General features: G+C 40.4%; 2 protein-coding genes across 9 annotated transcripts in view; both read left to right on the plus strand.

The window, feature by feature from the left end:
• The window catches only part of DHFR (dihydrofolate reductase), a 68312-nt gene that overhangs the window by 14175 nt on the left and 32389 nt on the right, over positions 1–21748 (plus strand). For 2 of the 8 annotated variants that reach the window (XM_072793676.1, XM_072793684.1), the window contains 2 exons: positions 2998–3113; positions 11546–12711. In XM_072793676.1, coding sequence (XP_072649777.1) covers positions 2998–3113; positions 11546–11624 — 195 coding nt within the window. In that variant the 3' untranslated portion in view covers positions 11625–12711. Of the gene's footprint in view, positions 1–1715; positions 1818–2997; positions 3114–11545; positions 12712–15422; positions 17445–20641; positions 20769–21748 lie in introns of those variants that run through there. The other 6 variants (XM_072793682.1, XM_072793678.1, XR_012015409.1 and 3 more) reach the window with 5 other exon arrangements.
• Positions 3039–21748, plus strand: part of ANKRD34B (ankyrin repeat domain 34B) — a 65685-nt gene continuing 46975 nt past the window's right edge. The window contains exon 1 of the mRNA XM_072793657.1: positions 3039–3113. The gene's annotated coding sequence lies outside the window, so the exon portion shown is untranslated. The remainder of the gene's footprint in view (positions 3114–21748) is intronic.

Here is a 21748-nt window from a genome sequence, read left to right on the forward strand (position 1 = left end):
AATTAATGAGAGAGAGAGAAGCAGAGACACAGGCAGAGGGAGAAGCAGGCTCCATGCAGGGAGCTCGATGTGGGACTCTGGTTCCGGGACTCCAGGATCATGCCCCGGGCTGAAAGCAGATGCTCAACCACTGAGCCACCCAGGCGTTCCTAAAATTAAATTTTTAAATTTTATATATTAAAACACATTATCAAAAAATAATAAAACACATTATTCCTGTTGTTAGCTATACATATTTAACTTAAATTTTTTTTAACTTAAATTTTTATATGTAACTTAATATATATGTAAGTTGTAAGGAAGTAGAAATTACAACTGATAATTTTGCATTACCCACCTGCCTCACATCACAATAGCATGAGGAACATTTAGGCTTATCTTCCCTGGGACCAGCCTGTTTTTGTAAACAAAGTTTCATTGGAACACAGCCATGCCCACCAGTTTAATATTATCTATGGCTGCTGTTACCCACAAAGTAAGAAAAAAACCATATGGTCCACAAAGCCTAACATATTTACCATCTGACCCATTACAGAAAAGGTTTGCTGTATAGCATTTACTTAGATACAGATTTTCAAAGCTTTTTTCAAAGCTTCTATGGCTAGTCTCACTCAGTTTCTTTTTTTTTTTTTAAGATTTTATTTATTTATTCATGAGAAACACAGAGATGTGTGAGAGAGAGGCAGAGACACAGGCAGAGGGAGAAGCAGGCTCCATGCAGGGAGCCCGACACGGGACTCGATCCCGGGACTCCAGGATCACCCCCTGGGCCGAAGGCAGGGGCTAAACCGCTGAGCCACCCAGGGTTCCCCAAGTTTCTCTAATTTTTGATACAGTAAAAATTGGCAGAACATTTTTTTGGTTGGGGCAAGAGAATAAATGATTTAATATACGTGGTAGTAAAAAAACAAAAATAAAAAACAAAATTTGTTCTATGCCCTTATTTGGAATTTCAAGGATAATACACACTTAAAATTATGTATATGTGTATATATATATGTATATACTTTTTTTTCTATAAGCTATTTGAAAATCAAGGGTTATTGCTTTCTTAGAGATGCAGCTCATGACTTTTTAATAGAATTTTAAGATACTCATTTGAGGGCAGTTTTTTCTTCCCTTTTTTTTTTTTTTTTTTTTTTTAAGATTTTATTTATTTAGGGACACCTGGGTGGCTCAGTGGTTGAGCGTCTGCCTTTAGCTTGGGGCATGGTCCTGGGGTCCTGGGATTGAGTTCCACATCGGGCTCCCCGCAGGGAGCCTCCTTCTCTCTCTGCCTATGTCTCTGCCTTCCTCTCTTGTGTCCCTCATGAATAAATAAATAAAATCCTTTAAGAAAAAAAAAAGAGAGATTTTATTTATTTATTCATGAGAGACACAGAGAGAGAGAGAGAGAGGGAGAGGCAGAGACATAGGCAGTGGGAGAAGCAGGCTCCATGCAGGAAGCCCGATGCAGAGCTTGATCTCAGGCCTCCAGGATCATGACCAGAGCCACAAGCAGATGCTCAACTGCTGAGCCACCCAGTTGAGCCACCCCGGTGTCCCAAGGGCAGTTTTTCTTTTCTTTTCTTTTCTTTTCTTTTTTATGGTGAAAAAAATTTAGATTTAGATTGATAGCCAGCTGGACTCAGTTTAGATGATCCCAATTTTGTTGGCAACACCCAAAGCATCACAGTCAGGAGCCAGTCGAACATATGCTTTCTTCTCTCCATCAGGCCTGATCAAGGTGTTGACCTTGGCCACATCAATGGCATAGAGCTTCTTCACAGCCTGTTTGATCTGATGCTTATTGGCCTTGACATCCACAATGAACACAAGTGTGTTGTTGTCTTCTATTTTCTTCATGGCTGACTCGGTAGTGTGGGGGAAACTCAATGATAGCATAGTGATCAAGCTTGTTGCTCCTGGGGGTGCTCTTTAGAGGATATTTGGGCTGCCTTCAGAGACGCAGGGTCTTGGGTCATCAGAATGTAGGTGACATGCGGATCTTCCTTTTTTGTGTGACTGTGCATGCCTTTCAGCACCGCTTTCTTAGCTTTCAAAGCCTTTGCTTTGGCTTCGGCTTTCAAAGCCTTTGCTTTGGCTTCGGCTTCGGCTTTGGGAGGGGCAGGGGCTTCCTTCTTCTCCTCCGGCCCATCTTTGCAAAAGGAAGGGCAGTTTTTCTATAGAAACTATCAGCAGTACCTAGGCAGTAATTTAAAAAGACATTAACAACATAAGGCCAAATAAAAATCATTAGCAACAAGAGGCTAAGAAAGTAAATTACCTACTGTCATTGTAACTATCTCCTAAGAAGTGGAAGCATTATTAAATTCTATGCAAATGTACTAAGTGTGCCCTTGGGGTTTTCAATGATGAAAATCTCAAGAAATTATACCATCTTATCCATATATACATATGCAAATTTTTCTTCAAGAACAACTAGATAATTTACAGCTCTTAATTCTTAAACAACTACCAAAGAAAAAAGGAATACTGAATGCTTAAATGAAAAGAGTTCATGTAAGTAAACTAGAGGCCAGAATATGTTTAAATTCCCTCTCATAATTATTGCTAATGATTAGTCCCATTCTCGAAATAACTAAGACATTGTGGGACCCCAAAGTAAAGAATAGGATATTTAAACAGCCTTCTTTGTGGGCACCTGGGTAGCTCAGTTGGTTAAGCGTCTGCCTTCAGCTCAGGTCATGAGCTCAAGGTCCTGGGATTGAGCCCCACATCTGGCTCCCTGCTCAGCAGAGTCTGCTTCTCCCTCTCCCTCTGTCCCTCCTCATGGCTCATGCTTACGCGCACATGCTCTCTCTCTCTCAAATAAATAAAATCTTAAAAAAATAAAATCTTTTTAATAAATAGATAAATAAGTAGCATGCTTTGGACGTAAAGATATGTAGCATGTCTTTAATACCTAGTATAAACTGTATAATTAAACAGAAATCTTAAAAGTTTCTATTTTGACAGATAAATTAGGAAATTGATACCTTTTGTGTTTTTTCAAAGGAAGCCATGAACAAACCAGGCCATCTTAGACTATTTGTGACAAGGATTATGCATGAATTTGAAAGTGACACGTTTTTCCCAGAAATTGATTTGGAGAAATATAAACTTCTGCCAGAGTAAGTAAAATGCTACTAATATGTCTGAAGCATTTTGGATTTCCTACTTAAGAATTATAGAAGGAGGGATGCCTGGGCGGCTCAGTGGTTGAGCATCTGCCTTTGGCTCGGGGCGGGATCCTGGAGTCCCAGGATCAAGTCCCGCATCAGGCTCCCTGCATGGAGCCTGCTTCTCCCTCTGCCTTTGTCTCTTTTGTCTCTGCCTCTCTCTCTGTGTGTCTCTCATGAAGAAATAAATAAAATCTTTAAAAAAAAAAAAAAAGTATATCTCTTCAGATTAAATTTGGATTAGTTATGTGTTGTATAGACAAATAGTTTAGGAATTTTAGTAAATCTTGATTTAACAAACTTGGGAATGTTTAAGTTTTGGGGTTTTTTTAATATTTACTTATTCATGACAGAGAGAGAGAGAGACGGGCAGAGGAGAAGCAGGCTCCATGCAGGGAGCTTGACGTGGGACTCGATCCTGGGTCTCCAGGATTACACCCCAAGCTGAAGGGACGGGGGGACGCTAAACTGCTGAGCCACCGGGGCTGCCCGGGAATGTTTAAGTTTTAATCATCTTACTGACAACTAAGAGTAGTCATTAGCTCATTCTACAAGATCTGTGCTTAGCATCAGACATTTGTCTTAGGCACTAGGGAAACAGTGCTTACCAAGGCAGAGGTACTGCTCTCTAAGATTAGATTTTTTTGTAGTAGAGCAGGAGGGTAGCAAATGATAGATAAACATCAAGAGAGTTGCTATATGGAGAACTGAAATACTGTGATGTGGTAAATACTGTATTGTCTGAGAAGTCCTCTCTGAAGAGTAGTATCTACGCTGAGATCTAAATAGCAAGAAGCCAGCCATGCAAACAGCAGAGAAGACCATTCTAGAAACCAGAAATAGTGTAGACACCAGAGGGCGGGAACCAGCGTGGTATTCTCCCTGAGGCTGAAAGCCACTGTGAGCCTTGTAAGCAAGGGGGAAGCCAGAAGGAGTCAGATCAGGGGCAGGTTTAGAGGTTTTGAATAGAGAGTAATATTGTTCCAGCTGTTTGTGGAGAACAGACTTGGGATGGAAGAAGGATGGCAAGAGTGAAGCTGGGAGAGCAGTTGGCTGTGAGAATTGAAGAGAAAGAATAAGAGATTTGGATAGTGGTAGAGATCGAAAGAAGAGGTTATATTTGTTTTATATGGGGTTGTGATTTTTAACATGAAACTGCCTGATTTTGAAGACTCCTAGCATTTTAGTTTAAAGGCACTTTTTTATATTTCAATTAAAAAAATTAAAAAGGACTTTTCAGCTGTTAGCTATGAAGAGTAAAAGATTAACCGTATCCACACTTTCAGATTAGGTTTTAACACATTCTTTCAGATATTCTCAATTGAATCCAGTCATTGTTCTTTGAGTGTGAGTTTGTTTTGGAAAGTACCTCCTAAAAGGACATTCAGAACCAAGTCTGAATAAGTGGATGGCCAAGCTTTAAAGTAAGAGTCTATAGAGTAGTCTGGGGTTTTTTTGTCGTTTTTTTTTTTAAGATTTTATTTATTTCTTCATGAGAGTCACAGACAGGGGCAGAGACACAGTCAGCGGGAGAAGCAGGCTCTCCCTATGGGGAGATCAATGTGGGATTCCATCCCAAGACCTGGGGATCATGACCTGAGCCACCCAAGTGTCCTTATAGAGTAATAGTCTTAAATCTAATGAAGTGTGTGTTTTCCTTGGCTTTTAACTAGTTCTAAAGAAAACTGAAATTTTTAAAAACTCTAAAAGTTCTCTTAAAAGCTGAAGTACAGGGTTTTGGTTAGTCCCCAAAGGTGACCACATAGAAAAATCACACTTAGTGATTTTATATGTATTTATAAGATCAGTTGTGTTTCTTTGTCACATCTTACATATTTTTCTCTTGTATTGCTTAGGTTGCTGATTCTCACATTATATGAATATTGATAGCTGCTGTCACATTTCTGTCTTTCTCTTTGCTCGTAAGAGAAAGATTACTGTGTGAATTTATCTTTCCAAATCCTGTTGCTCTCCATCAGACCTCTTTCCAAAACTGACCCTCTAGGATCTTTGATAACTTAAAATATTTCTGGCTCTCCGGCTCTTAGAACTGAAAATCTTTACTGAGTAATGATTCATACATCATACCCATTAAAAGTATATAATTCAGTCGTTTTAGTATATTCACAGAGTTGTGCAGCCATTACTACAAGGATCCATTTGAAGAATTTTGCTATATAAGCAGTATTTATTTTTCTAAACTGCGAGCATGTGGTATCTTTCTACTTATTTAGGTCTTCCTTAATTTCTTCACCAGTGCTTTTTTTTTTGTAGCTTTCACTATACAAGTATTACACTTCATTATTAAGTTTATTCTTACGCATTTTATTCTTGTTGATGCTATTATAAATGGAGCTGTGTTCATCATTTTATCTCCAAACTGTTCATTGGTAATACATAGATATACAATTGATTTTTGTTTATTGATCCTGTTATCGTGCAACTGTGCTGAACTCATTTATTCTAATGTTAGTAAATTCCTTAGGATTTTCTATATGCAGGATATATCATTTACAAACAGAGGTAGTTTTACTTCTTCCCAATCTGCATTTTTAAAATTTCATTTTCCTACCTAATTGCTCTGGTTAGAACCTCCAGTGCAATTATGAATGGAAGTGACAAGGGTAAGACATACATACTTGTCTTGCTTCTGTTCCTAAGGGGAAGCATTCAGTCTTCACCATTCAGTATATTAGCTGTGGGTTTTTCATACATGCCGTTTATTACACTGAGGAAGATCTCTTCTATTTCTACCTCACTGAGAATTTTTATCACAAGGAAGTATTGGATTTTGTCCGATGCTTTTTCTGAGTCTATGGAGATAATCACGTGGTCTTTGTCTTTAAAAGGCTATTGATACGGTGTATTAACATTGATTGATTTTCATGTTAAACTATTCTTATATTTCTGGGATAAATCCACTTGGTAATAATGTTCAGTCCTTTCTTTATGTTCCTGGATTCAGTTTGCTAATATTTTGTTGAGGGTTTTTACATTTATATTCATAGTGGATTTTGGTCTGTAGTTTGCTTTTCCTGTAATGTCTTCACCTGGTTTTGGTGTCCGGTGAATGCTGGCTTTACAGGGTGTTGGGAAATGGTCTCTTTCCTCTTCTGTTTTTTTGGAAGAGTTTGTGAAGGGTTGGTGAATCCCAAGGACATGACCTGAGCCAAGACCAAGAGTTGGATACTTAACCAACTCTGCCATCCCAGGTGCCCCTAGAAAATGTTAATTGTGGGTAGATTCAGATAGGAAATTGCTATCCAAAGCCAAAATCCAAGGAAATTGCTCCAAAATAGACTTCCTAAACAAGGCTATGAAAGAAAATGAAAAGTCTTTTTTCATTGTATCATTTGATGGTTATCTTACTTCTAAGCCTGTACCAACAAAATAACAGCCTCTTTAACGTGGTGTGGAAGGAATCCCCTCTTAAGGGGAAATCTAGAGTTGGTCAGTTTTTCATCAAGTAGAGAAAAGGGAAACCCTGGAAATTTGTAATGTTGCTCAATTCTTGAGCTGCTTTCTCTGCAAGTCTCTGTATACTGAGGAACTTAGAATTGCTTCCAACTGTCCAGAAATGAACCCTGATCATTCTTTACCTCCCCTCCTTTCCCCATAGTTACACTTCATTTAGACCCCCCATTATCCCTATTAGACCCCCATTATCCCTATAAGTTTCAGTTCAAACACAGTTATCTTTTATTAACACCATACTTCCTGGGAATAAAAGCACTAGTAAAAGGAAATAAAGATGAGACTGGGGATCCCTGGGTGGCGCAGCGGTTTGGCGCCTGCCTTTGGCCCGGGGCGCGATCCTGGAGACCCGGGATCGAATCCCACATCGGGCTCCCAGTGCATGGAGCCTGCTTCTCCCTCTGTCTGTGTCTCTGCCTCTCTCTCTCTCTCTCTCTCTCTCTCTCTCTCTCTCTGTGACTATCATAAATAAATTAAAAAAAAAAATTAAAGATGAGACTGTTGTAAAGCATGAAGAGAATAAAATCAGAATGTAGGTGAAACCACAAGGGGTAGAAACCCCAAAGCAGAAATTAGTCTTAACAAAGTAAGGTTTGACTTTATGTCTGCCTTTTTCCCCCTGGGCCATTGACTGTGCAATTCTTTTTTTTTTTTTTTTTTTTTTTTTTTTTTTTTTGCCAGCACCATGCCAGCGTGTCCTCTAAGACTCTGCTTTCATTCATCTTACCTGGAAGAACTCTTTCTGCCTTAGACTATTTCACACTAGGCTCCAACCAAACCAGCAGGCCCAAATATTTCCTGCAGCAGTTTTCTGCTTAAATGAAGCCCCAAACAGGCTTTTCCTTCTAGTTACAACCTTCCATGTAACCGTGTAGTCAAAGAGGATAAAGTCCAGAAGAGGCCTTTGAGACATTAGTTAGCTCCAGAGCTGGGACAGATGTCCCTTATCAGTGGACAACTTGAAGGTTTCTGGATGACATTTCCTCTTCTTTTCCCATTACTTCCTATTCCAACAGGATCTTTATACATGTTCCCTCTATGTCTCTCTCCTGAGCTTGTGCTTGCTATAGAGCCTTCATTTTATTTTAGTTGTGAGTTATTCCTCTTAGGTAACTGTTTGAAAAACTATTTACTTCTTTCTTAGACTTGACATTAAATCACGTCTGTATTATTTTCATGGTGTTCTCTCAGTTCAGGTCTTCTTTTTTAATGTTTTTTTTTTTTTTAGATTTTATTTATTTATTTATTCATGATAGACAGAGAGAGAGAGGCAGAGACACAAGCAGGCAGAGGGAGAAGCAGGCTCCATGCCAGGAGCCCAACGCGGGACTCGATCCCAGGACTCCAGAATCACGCCCTCGGCCAAAGGCAGGCGCTGAACCGCCGAGCCACCCAGGGATCCCCTCTCAGTTCGGGTCTTAATGTCTCTTCACATTCATTGGATTGTCTACTGCTGGAAGATTCTAGAAGGGAAGCTCTTTCTCAGTGGTTCTTAACAAATCCTGTTAGGCTTAACTTAGAGTTTGTATGTTGCACCTAGGCACTTGGGAATGATGATGGTAGGGTAGTTATCATTATTAAAACAGACTGAATAGGGACGCCTGGATGGCTCAGTGGTTGTGCTTCTGGCTTTGGCTCAGGGCCTGATCCTGGAGTTCCGGGATCAAGTCCCCCATCGGGCTCCCTGCAGGGAGCCTGCTTCTCCCTCTACCTGTCTCTGCCTCTCTCTGTGTGTCTCTCATGAAAAAATAAATAAAATCTTAAAAAAAAAAAAAAAAAAAAAGCAAGAGACTGAATACGTATTGTGGACAGTTTAAATTAATGTTAAGCAGAAATTAATTTCACAGAGCAGATTAATATTAATATATATCATGGCTAGTGACCATATCCAACCCATAGTGTACTATTTCTAAGTTACTATTATTCATGGTTTTAGAAATAATTGTGACACTTTGCCTTTATCTTATTAACTGAGAACCTTGATAATCCTGAGATTTTTACACACACACCAAAAAAATGTAAATGTTGCTTTTGGTGACTTATTCCAAAGAAACTAAAATTACGGTTAAAAGTTGGCCTCATAAAATCATTTCTTTAAAAAAGGAAAACTGCTATGTTGCTATTAAAACAGTGGAACAGAAACAGCTCAGAAAATGGTTAGTAAATACAAACATAGCTTCTTCCTCTGAAATGTAAATTTTTCAAGAAACAAACAGCTCTTTCATTTCCTTATACATTATTATGCTACTGTTACTTTATGCCTCTAATTATGTTTTTAATCAAATGGTATAACCTCTAATTAGTCAACAAAAAGTTAGTACCTGTTACTACTCAGCATTGTATTGGCTATCAAAGGAGGTTTAATTTTTTCCTGTATCATCCCTGCTACAATGAGGTTGGTTTTTTTTGTTTTGTTTTGTTTTTAATTTATTCATTCATGAGAGACACAGGGAGAAAGGGAGGCAGAGACACAGGCAGAGGGAGAAGCAGGCTCCATGCAGGGAGCCCGACATGGGACTTGATCCCGGGTCCCCAGGACCAGGCCCTGGTCTGAAGGTGGTGCTAAACCACTGAGCCACCCAGGCTGCCCAAGAATGAGTTTAGAAAATAAAGGGATGAAACAAATTAATAATATTAAAGAGTAACATTTGTAGAACACTTAATATAATGAACTTAGTGCTAAATTATTCATAAGGATGAAGACTTTCTGTTGATAACTTTTTTTTTTTTTTAAAGATTTTATGTATGTATTCATGAGACACACACAGAAAGAGAGGCAGACACATAGGCAGAGTCAGAGGGAGAAGCAGGCTCCATGCAGGAAGCCCGAAGTGGGACTCGAACCTGGATCTCCAGGATCGCACCCTGGGCTGAACTGAAGGCAGACGCTTAACTGCTGAGCCACCCGGGCGTCCCTCAGTTGATAACTTAAGTATCACACAGCAGAACCAGAGTCAAATACAAGTCTGATTAAAGCAGATGTTCCTCCCCCCTCACCTGGAGCATATTGGGGGTGTGGCTGACACAATACTAGGGAAGTACAAGATTTGGGTTGGAGGGGCAGCCCCAGTGGCTCAGCGGTTTAACACCGCCTTCAGCCCAGGGCCTGATCCTGGAGACCCAGGATCGAGTCCCATGTCAGGCTCCCTGCGCAGAGCCTGCTTCTCCCTCTGCCTGTGTCTCTGCCTCTCTCTCTCTGTCATGAATGAATAAATAAAATCTTTAAAAAAAAAAAGATTTGGGTTGGAGATGAGAGTAGTTAGTGGACGGACCAGGTATCAAGCCCTGAGCCCAAGGCAGAGGCTCAGCCACTGAGCCACACAGGCGTCCTCCTGGGTTTTCTTTTTTTTGCTGGTGGTGGTGTTTTACAGTGGGAAAAAAATTTATTGTGTTGAGAATACAACATGAAGCCTACTCTCAACAAAATTTTAATTATACAACAGAGTGTTGTTAACTGTAGGCACAGTGTTGCACAGCACATCTCTAGAACTTAATCTTGCACACACTTTCTTCCTTTGAACAACTCCATTTCCCCTTTCCCACAACTCCTGTAAACCACCCTCTACTCTGTTATTAGGACTTTGACCATTTTAAATACTGTGCTATTTGTTCTTCTGTGACTGGCTTATTTCACTGAGTATAATGTCCTCCACGTTCATCCATGTTGCTGCATATGGCAGTATTTCCTTCTTTTTTGAGACTGTATAATATTCTATTGTATGTATAGACCACATTTTTTATCCATTTTTCATCTGTTGATGGGCATTTAGGTTGCTTAGCTATTGTGAATTAGGCTGCAGTGAACATAGGAGGACATATATCTGTTTGCAATCCTGATTTGTTACCAAAAAAAGAAATCCAAGAGATAACAAGTAATGGTGAGGATATAGAGAAATTGAAACTCTTATACATGTTGATGGGAATGTAAAATGGTGAAACCTCTATGGAAAACAATATAGAGGTTCCTCAAAAAAATTAAAAAGAGTATTAACATATGATCTAGCAATGACTCCACTTTTTGATGTATACCCAAAGGAGGGCCTGGTTTTTTGTTTTTGTTTTTGTTTTTGTTTTTTTTTGTTTTTGTTTTTGTTTTTGTTTTTTTTGAGGGCCTGGTTTTGAATTGGAAGACGGAAGAAACACAGAGCTAAGTGAGAGTTAGAAAATACCAGATAAACAATGATGTCAGTAGGGACACCTGGGTGGCTCAGTAGTTGAGCATCTGACTTCAGCTCAGGGCGTGATCCCGGAGTCCAAGATCAAGTCCTACATAGGGCTCCTTGAGGTGAGCCTACTTCTCCCTCTGCCTGTGTCCCTGTCTCTCCCTCTGTCTCCATAAATAAATAAAATCTTTAAAAAAAAAAAGCGATGTCAATAAAAGAATTGTGAGTCCCTGGGAAATGAGAGCAGAGTAGTGTCCATTGATTCAACGAGCAACTGAGAATCTCACACCACATAGGACATACAACTTCAGTTCTGCTCTAAGCAGCTAAAGGTTGTATTTCGTTTTTCCTTTGCTCACACAAGAAATTTTATACCAAATGTTAAGATTTACAAAATGTTATTAAGCAATTTCATGTTAGCTGACTGGTAATGGAAAGAGAAAAGAGAAACTGCTGATGGAGGTTAGTTTTGGACAGAAAGATTAGGAGTCCGAAGGAAAGGAGAAATTGGCACTTTCCATTTTCTGACTTTCTATATAGCTTGAAAGTTTTTCTTTCTGTTCCCATATGTAGTGAATTTGCATAATACCCAGTTTCACAGTGGTTTACCATTGTGAAGGAAAAAAGGAAGGGAAGAATTTTATTTACCTGTGTTATTGCTTCTGTTATTTATTGGTGCCTTTTGACTGAGAGTCAGAGAAGCTCTCTTTTTAATTGGCATATTATTATGCATATTTTCTTTTACAGATACCCAGGTGTGCTTTCTGATGTCCAGGAGGAGAAAGGCATTAAGTACAAATTTGAAGTATATGAGAAGAACGATTAATGTGAAGATATTTTTTGATTTATTTCAAGTTAGTTCCCCCCCCCACCAAACAATTCTATCTATATTTTAATATTAGGAAAAAAAACTTTTGTCGACTCTAAGTCCATGGATAATTCTTTCTAAGCAGTGTGATTTTATTAATCTTAACTAGACCATATCAGACATCATTTGTGAAACATTTCTTGCTATAACTGTGTTGCCCATCAAGGACCAGTACCTGCCTAGGGTAGCGTATCTACCAAGAGCCAAAGAGAGACAATCCCTGATAGCATGAGTTGAAACCAGGACTTACAAAGATAGGACTAGACAGATTTGTCCAAAACTCAGAAATGGGTTAAAAACAGAAAAGCGAGGGCTCAAATATTAAAAGAAAATTAGATCAAAATAGGAACTTTGATTTCTCTATCTATATCACACTCCTGAAAAAGTTGTTCACTCAGGAAATCAGTAAGTTGAGAACTCTAATAATTCCATAGGGATAGTAAAAAGGCAGGTAGGACACTACCTTAATTTTAAAGATTAAAAAGAAATGTCTGAGACCTCTAAAAACTGTTTTAGATCTTCAGTGAGATTCCATGGGATGTTATGATGTAAGAAGAATAGGCTGTTCCTTATAAAAAAGAGTAATAACAGCACATGGCTAAAATTAGAAATTAAGAAGGTAATGAATTGGAAATGGATAATGCTAGAAACCAAAATTATGAAGATGGAAACTAAATTAAACTTCGCTGAATTAAAAAATGAAAATTAAAACACATTTTACCCATCATGTTAGCAAAGATGTGGATTGTTAGGTATCTGAAGAAATAGCTTTTTTTTTGCCTTGTAAATTAATATAACCTTTTTAGAGTTTAAGTTAGCAATATCAATTAAAATTCACAATATTCTGGGTTTGGACCCAGGGCACCTTGGTGGCTCAGTGGTTGAACATCTGCCTTTGGCCCAGGGCGTGATCCTGGAGTCCTGGGATCGAGTCCCTACATGGAGCCTGCTTCTCCCTCTGCCTATGTCTCTGCCTCTCTCTGTGTGTCTCTCATAAATAAATAAATAAAATCTTTTTTTAAAAATAATAAAGAGATGGACCCAAGAGTGTTTGTTACGCTATTTTTTTAAAACTTGGAAACAGCCCAAATGACAGTCAATAAAGAAATAACCAATGGATGTGTCTATAAAATACTATCTGTAGCAGTTAAAAAGAATAAGGTACTGACAGAAAAATGCCAGACTGCCAAATAAAAAAAGTACAGTGCGTACAATACCGTAAGTGTTTAATAAGTATATGTAGTATGTGTAGGAAAATGTGTGCTGTAAACCATCGTGAGTGTAAGAGTTGGACATGTTGTACCTATTGTGATTAGATTTTTTTGAAGCGCTGTGTTTTCATGAACAATTACTTAAGATAGTAATTGAGCGCTGTAGTTCAGTAAAATTAGGATATAGGATATCAAGAGTAAAAAGGAACTAAAGTCTTCCATAGAGGGAGAAAAAAAGATCACAGAAAAGGACAGGAATCCATCCTGCATAAGATTTACAAACCATAAGAAAACAAGGGCACTCTCTGCCAGGAGCATAATCAGCAAACTATTAGTATCCAGAATCTTTAGAACTCAGATATTGATGAGAAAGAAGCAAGCCATTTAGAGACGAAGAAACTCAAAAGGCTGATAAATACATGCAAAGAATACACACATATTGATATATGCATTCATTTGAAAAAATACCAAAATAGTTAACAGAGGCAGGGACCAACAAAAAGGTAACCACCAGAAGGAAAAGCTAAGAGAATGAAAATGCTTGGGGAGAAAGCAGGGGACTGTTTTTGCTGTTAGACTTTTGGAATCATTTGATTTTATTTAACATTTTTCATGTATTTCCTTAATAAAACAAGTCTTCCTTAATAAGTTGCACTGATTTATAAGTGCTGATGTCCTGTTACTCCTTGAACACCTCACATAAAATTTCAGACCCTTAGGGCAATTTATCTCCAGAGTCAGCTTAGAAATGTGGAGGAGAAAACATATCCTTAGTCAAGAGTTACACAACTTTACAAAGACTGACCACAAGGGAAATATCAGGCTTTCTCTCGTCCCTGGTTTGTTCATCTTCCAAGACAGAAAATCTAGTGTCACTTATTCCAGGCTGATTTATGAAGCAGCACTGTAAAGTGATGATAATTTGAGGTCAAAGTGTAAATATCCTGCACATGTGTTCTAAATATTCAAGTTAACCATTTTATGTTTCTGTAAGGTTGAAATTATGTAACGTAACCCATGTCCCAACAGACATCATTTTTCAAAAATGTCATCCCCATTACACCTATATGAGGGATGGGTTCCAGAAACTGTAGTGCAGGGGTACCTGGGTGGCTCGACACGAGCCTCCGACTCCTGATTTCAGCTCAGGTCATGGTCGCAGGGTCCTGAGCTCCAGCTCTGCTGGCACGAGGCCTGCTTCAGATTCTCTCCCTCCCTCTCTGCCTGCCCCTCCCCCTCCATTCTCTCTCCCTCTCTAAAAAAAAAATAAATCCATAAAAGAAGAATCTGCAGTGCAAACAAGCACTCGAGGATTCTGAAACCTACCCAAGGATGTAAATCACTGAGTTAGAGGCTTCTGCCCTCTAAGGAACGTTTAGTTCCTATCACTAGGGCATCTACGCAAAGCAAAATAGAAAAATGAATTGTAAGCCAACATGTATGAGATTGGAGAAAGTAAAATCGTAAAGATTACACCTCTGTTTTGCTGAAGCAAGTGAAGTAAAGATTTTCACAAGTATGTAATAAAAATACATATGAAAGTAGTATCAGGGGATCCCTGGGTGGCACAGCGGTTTAGCGCCTGCCTTTGGCCCAGGGCGCGATCCTGGAGACCCGGGATCGAATCCCACGTCGGGCTCCCGGTGCATGGAGCCTGCTTCTCCCTCTGCCTGTGTCTCTGCCTCTCTCTCTCTCTCTGTGTGTGTGACTATCATAAATAAATAAAAATTAAAAAAAAAAAAACTTTGAAAGTATCAGTAGCTCAAAGAGATACACAAACGCAGGAGCAATGTCCTTTAAGGATACATATATATTAAACTAAACACTGTACAGGAAATTACCTAAGTAGGCAACATGACTTTGTGAGGGAAAGGTTGGCCACCCCGCTGCGGAAAGGCTTCAGAAAAATAGTGATTTCTGAAAGATTGAAACTTGTGATCAAGGATGTTCCAGTTGGGGACAAAAAAGAAATACATAATTAAATGAGTATCAGGGATAGAATTAGAGATTCTAGTGAAGAGGTATTGCTCACAAAGGGGATAGAGCCTCTGGCGAAGCCCAGGGGAAAGAAGCCCACAAGCTCTGAAGAGCTATTCCCGTGGCAAAGGTGAAATCGCATCAGTGACCACTTCTAATTACGTGCTCCGCGGGAGACCTCCTGTGGACTGGGAAGCTTTCCTCTCCATACGCTGACATTTCTGTTAAATCTCTTTACTCTTGGAACAAAAAAAGAGAACCAATCACATTGTTGTGTGGTGTTTCAAATAACTTTGCAGTCCATAATCAAAGTAGATGTGAAGGGATCCCTGGGTGGCGCAGCGGTTTGGCGCCTGCCTTTGGCCCAGGGCGCGATCCTGGAGACTCCGGATCGAATCCCACGTCGGGCTCCTGGTGTATGGAGCCTGCTTCTCCCTCTGCCTATGTCTCTGACTCTCTCTCTCTCTGTGTGTGTGTGATGACTATCATAAATAAATAAAAATTTTAAAAAAATATATAAAAAAAAAAAAAGTAGATGTGAAATTTATTATTGGATGATAATTTTTAGGTGGGCTGTGGCAAGACGACACCAAACCCTGGGCAAGACGCACCAAACCCTGAGGGCAAGACGACACCAAACCCTGAGGGAATAGAGGGGTTAGTCTGCAAAGAGAAGATTTAATGATACTGGAACTCAGGGAAAAGTGCAGAGAAGAGAATTTCTACTGCACCGAACCAGCCAAAATCATTTGGGAAGGCATCAAGAACGAGACTGCCCCTTTTTTCAGCCCCTGGTCATAGCTACCCTACAAAGGCCCGATATCTTGCCTGCAGGGTGGTCTTTGACTGCCGTTGCTCTTGGGTAGGTGGATTATCAAATCTTAAACTCAGGAGCTTCCCCCCAGCATTTCATTATCAACTATTTCAAGCACACAGAGATGTTGAGAGAATTGGAGTTAAGCACCCCATTACCCATCACCTAGATTCTCTCCGTGTTAACACCTTCCTAGCTCTGCTCCACCGCGTGCGTAGCCAGCCAGCCAGCCATCAGCGTGCACGTCATCAATGACACTTCAGTTGTGTACGTTTGGGGGAGGGGTAAAATTTACACATGGAAATGCAGATCTTAAGTGTAGCTCTGTACAGGTTTTAACAAACCCCTGTGCCTACATGACCTAAACCTCTGTCCCTCACCCTAGAAAACTCCTTCCCCCACCCCCCAAGGCAAGTGCTACTCAGTCCCCCAGCCCCCATGGGCAAGTGCTACTCTGGGGTTTTTTTTTTCCTCATTATAGATTATTTTTGCCTGTTTCTGAACTTCATATGAATGGAATCCTACAGGATGTATGCTTTGGTCTGGCTTATTTCATTTGCATCATTTATCTGAGAGTCACCCATGTGGCTGCACGCATTGTGGGTTTGTTCCTTTTCATAACTCATTGTATAACTGCACCACCATTTATCTGTTCTCCTACTGATGGATATGTGGACTCTTAAAGTGGGATCTGAGGTTGGTATTGAAGGATCTAGAGAGGTGGTGGGGACTGAGGGTCGAGAGGAAGGCAGATGTATACTCCAGGCAGAGGAAAAGCCATGAAGAAACTTCATCTCCAGGGGATCCCTGGGTGGCACAGCGGTTTGGCACCTGCCTTTGGCCCAGGGCGCGATCCTGGAGACCCGGGATCGAGTCCCACATCGGGCTCCCTGCATGGAGCCTGCTTCTCCCTCTGCCTGTGTCTCTGCCTCTCTCTCTCTGTCTCTCTCTGTGACTATCATAAATAAATAAAATTAAAAAAAAAAGGAAGGTTGTCAATACTTCACTCTTTAAAAAAAAAAAAAAAAAAAAAGAAACTTCATCTCCAGACTCCAAAACCCAGGACAAAGCCTTACCAAGAAGGGTAGGTGTCACCAGGCCCCAGCTCCATCAAGTGCCAAGCACCTACTTCACCTTTGAGGCACTTCTCACTCTGTTCTTTCTCTCGCTCTCTCTCTCTCGCTCTTTTTTAAAGATTTATTTATTTGACAGAGAGAGAGAGAGCACAAGTGGGAGGGGCAGAGGGAGAGAGAGAGAATCCCAAGCAGACTCCAAGCTCAGAGCTTGTCTCAGGGCTCCATCTCATGACCCTGAACCTGAGCCGAAACCAACAGTCGTATGTTTAATAGACTGAATCACCCAGGCGCCCCGTTGTCTCTCATAACCACATCCAGTTTAGGTCTTTATTTCTCTCACTTTGACTGTTGGGGTAACCTAAATTGGTGGTTTTTCAATCTCTGACCTCCCTCCCAAATAAACTATCATAAACATGACCACCAAAACAATCTCCCGGAACTGCACCTCTGATTATGCCACTCTCACCTCCTTCATGTCGACCCAACTAAGACCCAACTCCTCTACAGATGGCATTGATCAACCTTTCCAGACTTATCATCTAAAATTTCTACTCCCTACATGTTACACACAAGCCATCTTCAGCAACTCACAAATCCCTAAATAGAGCCAAGCTTTGCCACACACATGCCCTTCCTTATGTAGTTCTCTCTGCCCATAATTGCTCATCCCTGTATCTTCCAGTCTAAGCCATATGAAGTCCCCAGAGTCCTGCCCAAATTCCTGCTTTCATGAAGCCTTTCTTCTTACCCTCCCCTGAATCACTCAGCTTTATCTGTGTTAGGGCCTTTAACTGCAGCTTGCCTTACAGCTGCTCGTTATTCTCTTCTCCTCGCTTTTATCAGTTAGGAATGATTTCAGCTGCAAGTACCAGAGAATTCAATTAACAGTGGCATAAACAAATTTGGATTTACTGGTTGTGTTTCTCTAGGTTTCTTCCCTCCAGATTGCAAGATGGCTACTACTGCTTCAGAAAGCAAGCCCATGTTCACAGCAGAAGGAAGGGAGGAAGTGAGCAATGTCAGGCATATGTTTCCCTTTCATCAGGAAAGCAAAACTAGCCCTAAATCCTCCTACCATTTGAGTCTAATTCGAATGCATATCAGAATTTAGGATCACTGCCTTAAAACTACTCTTGATCTATTGTCGATCATTTTGTTTCCCCCACCCAAACAAAATCAAAGTTCTTGTGGCAAGGAAGCAGGGAGGATGGATATGAGAATACAATCATAAATTTAAAATATATAATATATAATCATAAAAATATACTATATTTCTTTATTTTCAATAAATATATAAAAATATGTAGTGTATTTTTTATTGAAATATAGTTAACACCCTGTGCACTATGTGTACAACATAGTGATTCAACAAGTCTGTACATTGTGCTGTGCTCACCACAAGTGTAGCTGCCATCTGTCCCCATACCACACTGTTATAACCTCACTGACTGTATTCCCCGTGCTGTACCTTTTATTCCCATGGCTTATTCATTCCATAACCAGAGGCCAGATCCCCCCCCCTCCCTTTTACCCATTTTGCCCTTCCCCTTACCATCTCCCCCTCTGGTAACTATCAATTTGTTTTCTGTATTTATAGGTCTGTTTCTGCTTTTTGTTTATTCACTTGCTTTGTTTTTTTAGATTCCACATATAAGCGAATTCATAGTATCTGTCCTCTGTTTGAGTTATTTCACTTAGCATAATACCCTCTAGGTCCATCCATGTCATCTCAAATGATAAGATCTCATTATTTTTTATGGATAATGTTCCAGTGTGTGTGTGTGTGTGTGTGTGTGTGTGTGTACACCTCTCTTCTTTTTTTTTTTTTAAGATTTTATTTATTTATTCATGAGAGAGAGAGAGAGAGAGGCAGAGACACAGGCAGAGGGAGAAGCAGGCTCCATGCAGGGAGCCCGATGCGGTACTCGATCCCCGGTCTCCAGGATCACACCCTGGGCTGATGGCAGGCGCTAAACCGCTGAGCCACCCGGGCTGCCCTACACCTCTCTTCTTTATCCATCCATCTATCCATTCATGGACACTTGGGCTGCTTCCATATCTTGACTATTATAAATAATGCTGCAATAAACCTAGGGATGCATACATTTTTTTTATTTTTCTATTTTTGAATCCTTGTTCTGAGGCCAAGAGATTTGATGGACAGTTTTGAAATGCATCTTGCTTCTGGTAGGGGTCCTTGAAGTGTTTGAACCCAGAAGACTAAAAGGCATTAATGCTATTTGTTCTTTAATGGTTGTGAAAAATATAAGCAGAGTTCAGGTCTTCTTAGAAAAGAACTCCATATTTTAGGAAAGTGACTCATTCATGGGCAGAAACTAAATGTCTCATAAAGAATGGAATAAATAATACCATTCTTTGCACATAGAAATAATTTTATTATTTAGAGCCTTTTTTTTAACATTACACACTGGGCTTGAATTTTAGTTTTTATATTACCCATATTCTAATTGCTTATGTCATTATATTTGGTAAAAAAAAAAAATGTTCTTCTATTGTGAGGTACATTCTTGTTTGGCTTTGCCATCTAGAATAGGAATAGGAATAGAATAGGAATAGCTTCCTATTCTATGGCCTTCCCCAGTAGGCCATAAGTAGCATAGACTTCTCCACATCCTCTCCTCAAAACGTACTCCTGAAAGGGCTTTGTTCCCAAGTGTGAGTGGGAAGGGGATCTGAACCCTGCAGTCCTTTAGTTGGTGACTGCTACTTGCTGACCCTCACACCACTCAATAGTTCTGTGTACCTCTCCAGGCAGCCTGACAACCTAACCGTCTTTCTCACTTCTCACCTCAATAGCACTTTGTGGCATTTGGGTTGAAATCAAGAATGTTGTCAATTCACTTACTACAGACTCAGGGGGCACAGAAAGCAGACTCGTCCAGAATGAGTGGTTCTGAATTTCCAGCTTAAAAACCTTTAGCTAGGGACGCCTGGGTGGCTCAGCGGTTGAGCCTCTGCCTTCAGCTCAGGGCGTGATCCCGGGGTCCTGGGATCAGATCAGTCCCGCATTGGACTCCCCGTGGGGAGCCTGCTTCTCCCTCTGCCTGGGTCTCTGTCTCTCTCTGTGTCTCTCATGAATAAATAAATAAAATCTTAAAAAAAAAAAAAAAAACCTTTTAGCTGTTACTCAAGTGCATATGTGTCATTGTATCGGTCAGAATTTTCCGTAGAAAGAGAACCAGTAAGAAATATATATTAAGAGATTAATTTTAAGGAACTGACTCATACAATTGTCAGGGCTGGCAAGTCTGAAATCTGTAGGGCAGACCAGCAGGCTGGAAATTCAGCCAGGAGTTAATATTGGCTGGAAAATTTCTTTTCTGGAAAGAAAATTTCTTTTCTATTCTTGCTCTTGATTAGATTAGGCCAGTTGTCAAGGGTAATATCCTTTACTTAAGGTCAACCGATTGTAGGTGTTAACTGTATCTACAAAATACCTTCAGAGCAACACCTAGTTCTTGTGATTAAATCACCAAGTAGTATATCGAGCCTGGCCGACTTAAAATAGAAAACGAACCATCACAGTAATGAAAATAATCAGAAAACGTCAATGTACTATATGTCTCCTCAGAATTATTTCATTTTCACATCAGAAAGTTTTTGCAAAAAGCCAACCGGCTCTTAAGCACTAAATGTCACGTTTGTGGGTCTATCAGAATGCTTTTTTCATAAAGCGTGTAGTTCAGTCTAAGCAGAATGTCAACTCCAGTGGAAGATTTTTATTTATAATTGGATCTTAATTGTCTCCTTCTCCATAGTTCAGTGATTTTTCAAGCTTAGATTAAAAATGAAAGTTGAAGTCTAACTTTTAAGATTGCCTCCCATATGCTCCTGAAGATCCAGCTCCAATAGGATATCTCCCTTGTTTTTTATCAGTGCCCCCAGATATCTGCAGCTTCAAGAGGCATCTCTTTGGCAAATCTAATCTGAAAATATTCACAGTGCTGGCCTTCAGCTCTGCAAACTTTTGACAATAATGGACATTAAATGAAATTTGTCAAAATCTGTTTCTTTGCATAGCCTGTGGATTGTGAGTGATTTCTGGGAAATGTTGATTATACGATAAACTCTTTTCCGTTGGTTTCAAAAGGTGATCCCCCCCTCCCCACCTCCTGCCCTACCAGGTAGGTAACAGTCAAGTAGAGGCATCTCAGCAGAGAAATGAGGGGGTGAGCCAGCCCCTCTGGGCCCACCATTCTCATTGCCTAAAGTCATGATCCTGCCCATTCAGAGCTGGAAAAGCAGTGGCTGCCAGGAGCATTGGAGAGCCCGCTGCCCTCACAAGCAGGTGTGTGGGGTGCAATGAGGGGAGCTTCAATATTTTGTGTGTTAACTTTTCAATACAATTTCTAAAGCCGAGGAAGAGGGCAGAAAAACATCCAGGCGTCATCACGAGTCAGCCCTCAGATCTGTCCTTGAGTCATTCTGCTAAGTGCTACTTGGTAATTGCCTCCCTGGGAACCTGCAGAAACAGCTCGTGGGAAAGAGCGATTTGCATCTAGAGCACATTCATCAGCTTGTGTGTTGAAAGGCCGCACGCGGCTAGAAACCAAGATCTTGGCATTCTTTGCACATGGCTTTGAGACTTGAAGGGCAGAAGCCCACGTGCTCGAGGGGCCACCAAGCCTGGTGGCAGGTGGAGGTGGTGGAGGGGGCGGCGGAAATCCTGGGGATTTGCAATAAAAAAGAGTGGAGAAGGTGGCGCCCTGTACAAATAAGTACCCATCAAAGGCCTAAATTGGGTTTCTTGGGCCTCTCCTACTGGTCTAGCTTAAATTGAGAGGGGATTTGGTTTGCCTCACTGGCTGTTTCCTCCCACTCATATTCACAATTACTGCTTTTCTCATTTTCATTAAAATACATTTAATATGCACCATTTTGACATGACCCTCTGCTAGAATGTGCACAAAGACAACGTCCCCAAGCCCTGGAATTGCAGAAAGAGCAGTGAACTCAAGAGAGGAGAGGCCTGGGTTTCGATCC

The sequence above is a fragment of the Canis lupus genome, chromosome 2 (genome assembly GCF_048164855.1).
Source record: "Canis lupus baileyi chromosome 2, mCanLup2.hap1, whole genome shotgun sequence".
NCBI classification, from domain to species: domain Eukaryota; kingdom Metazoa; phylum Chordata; class Mammalia; order Carnivora; family Canidae; genus Canis; species Canis lupus.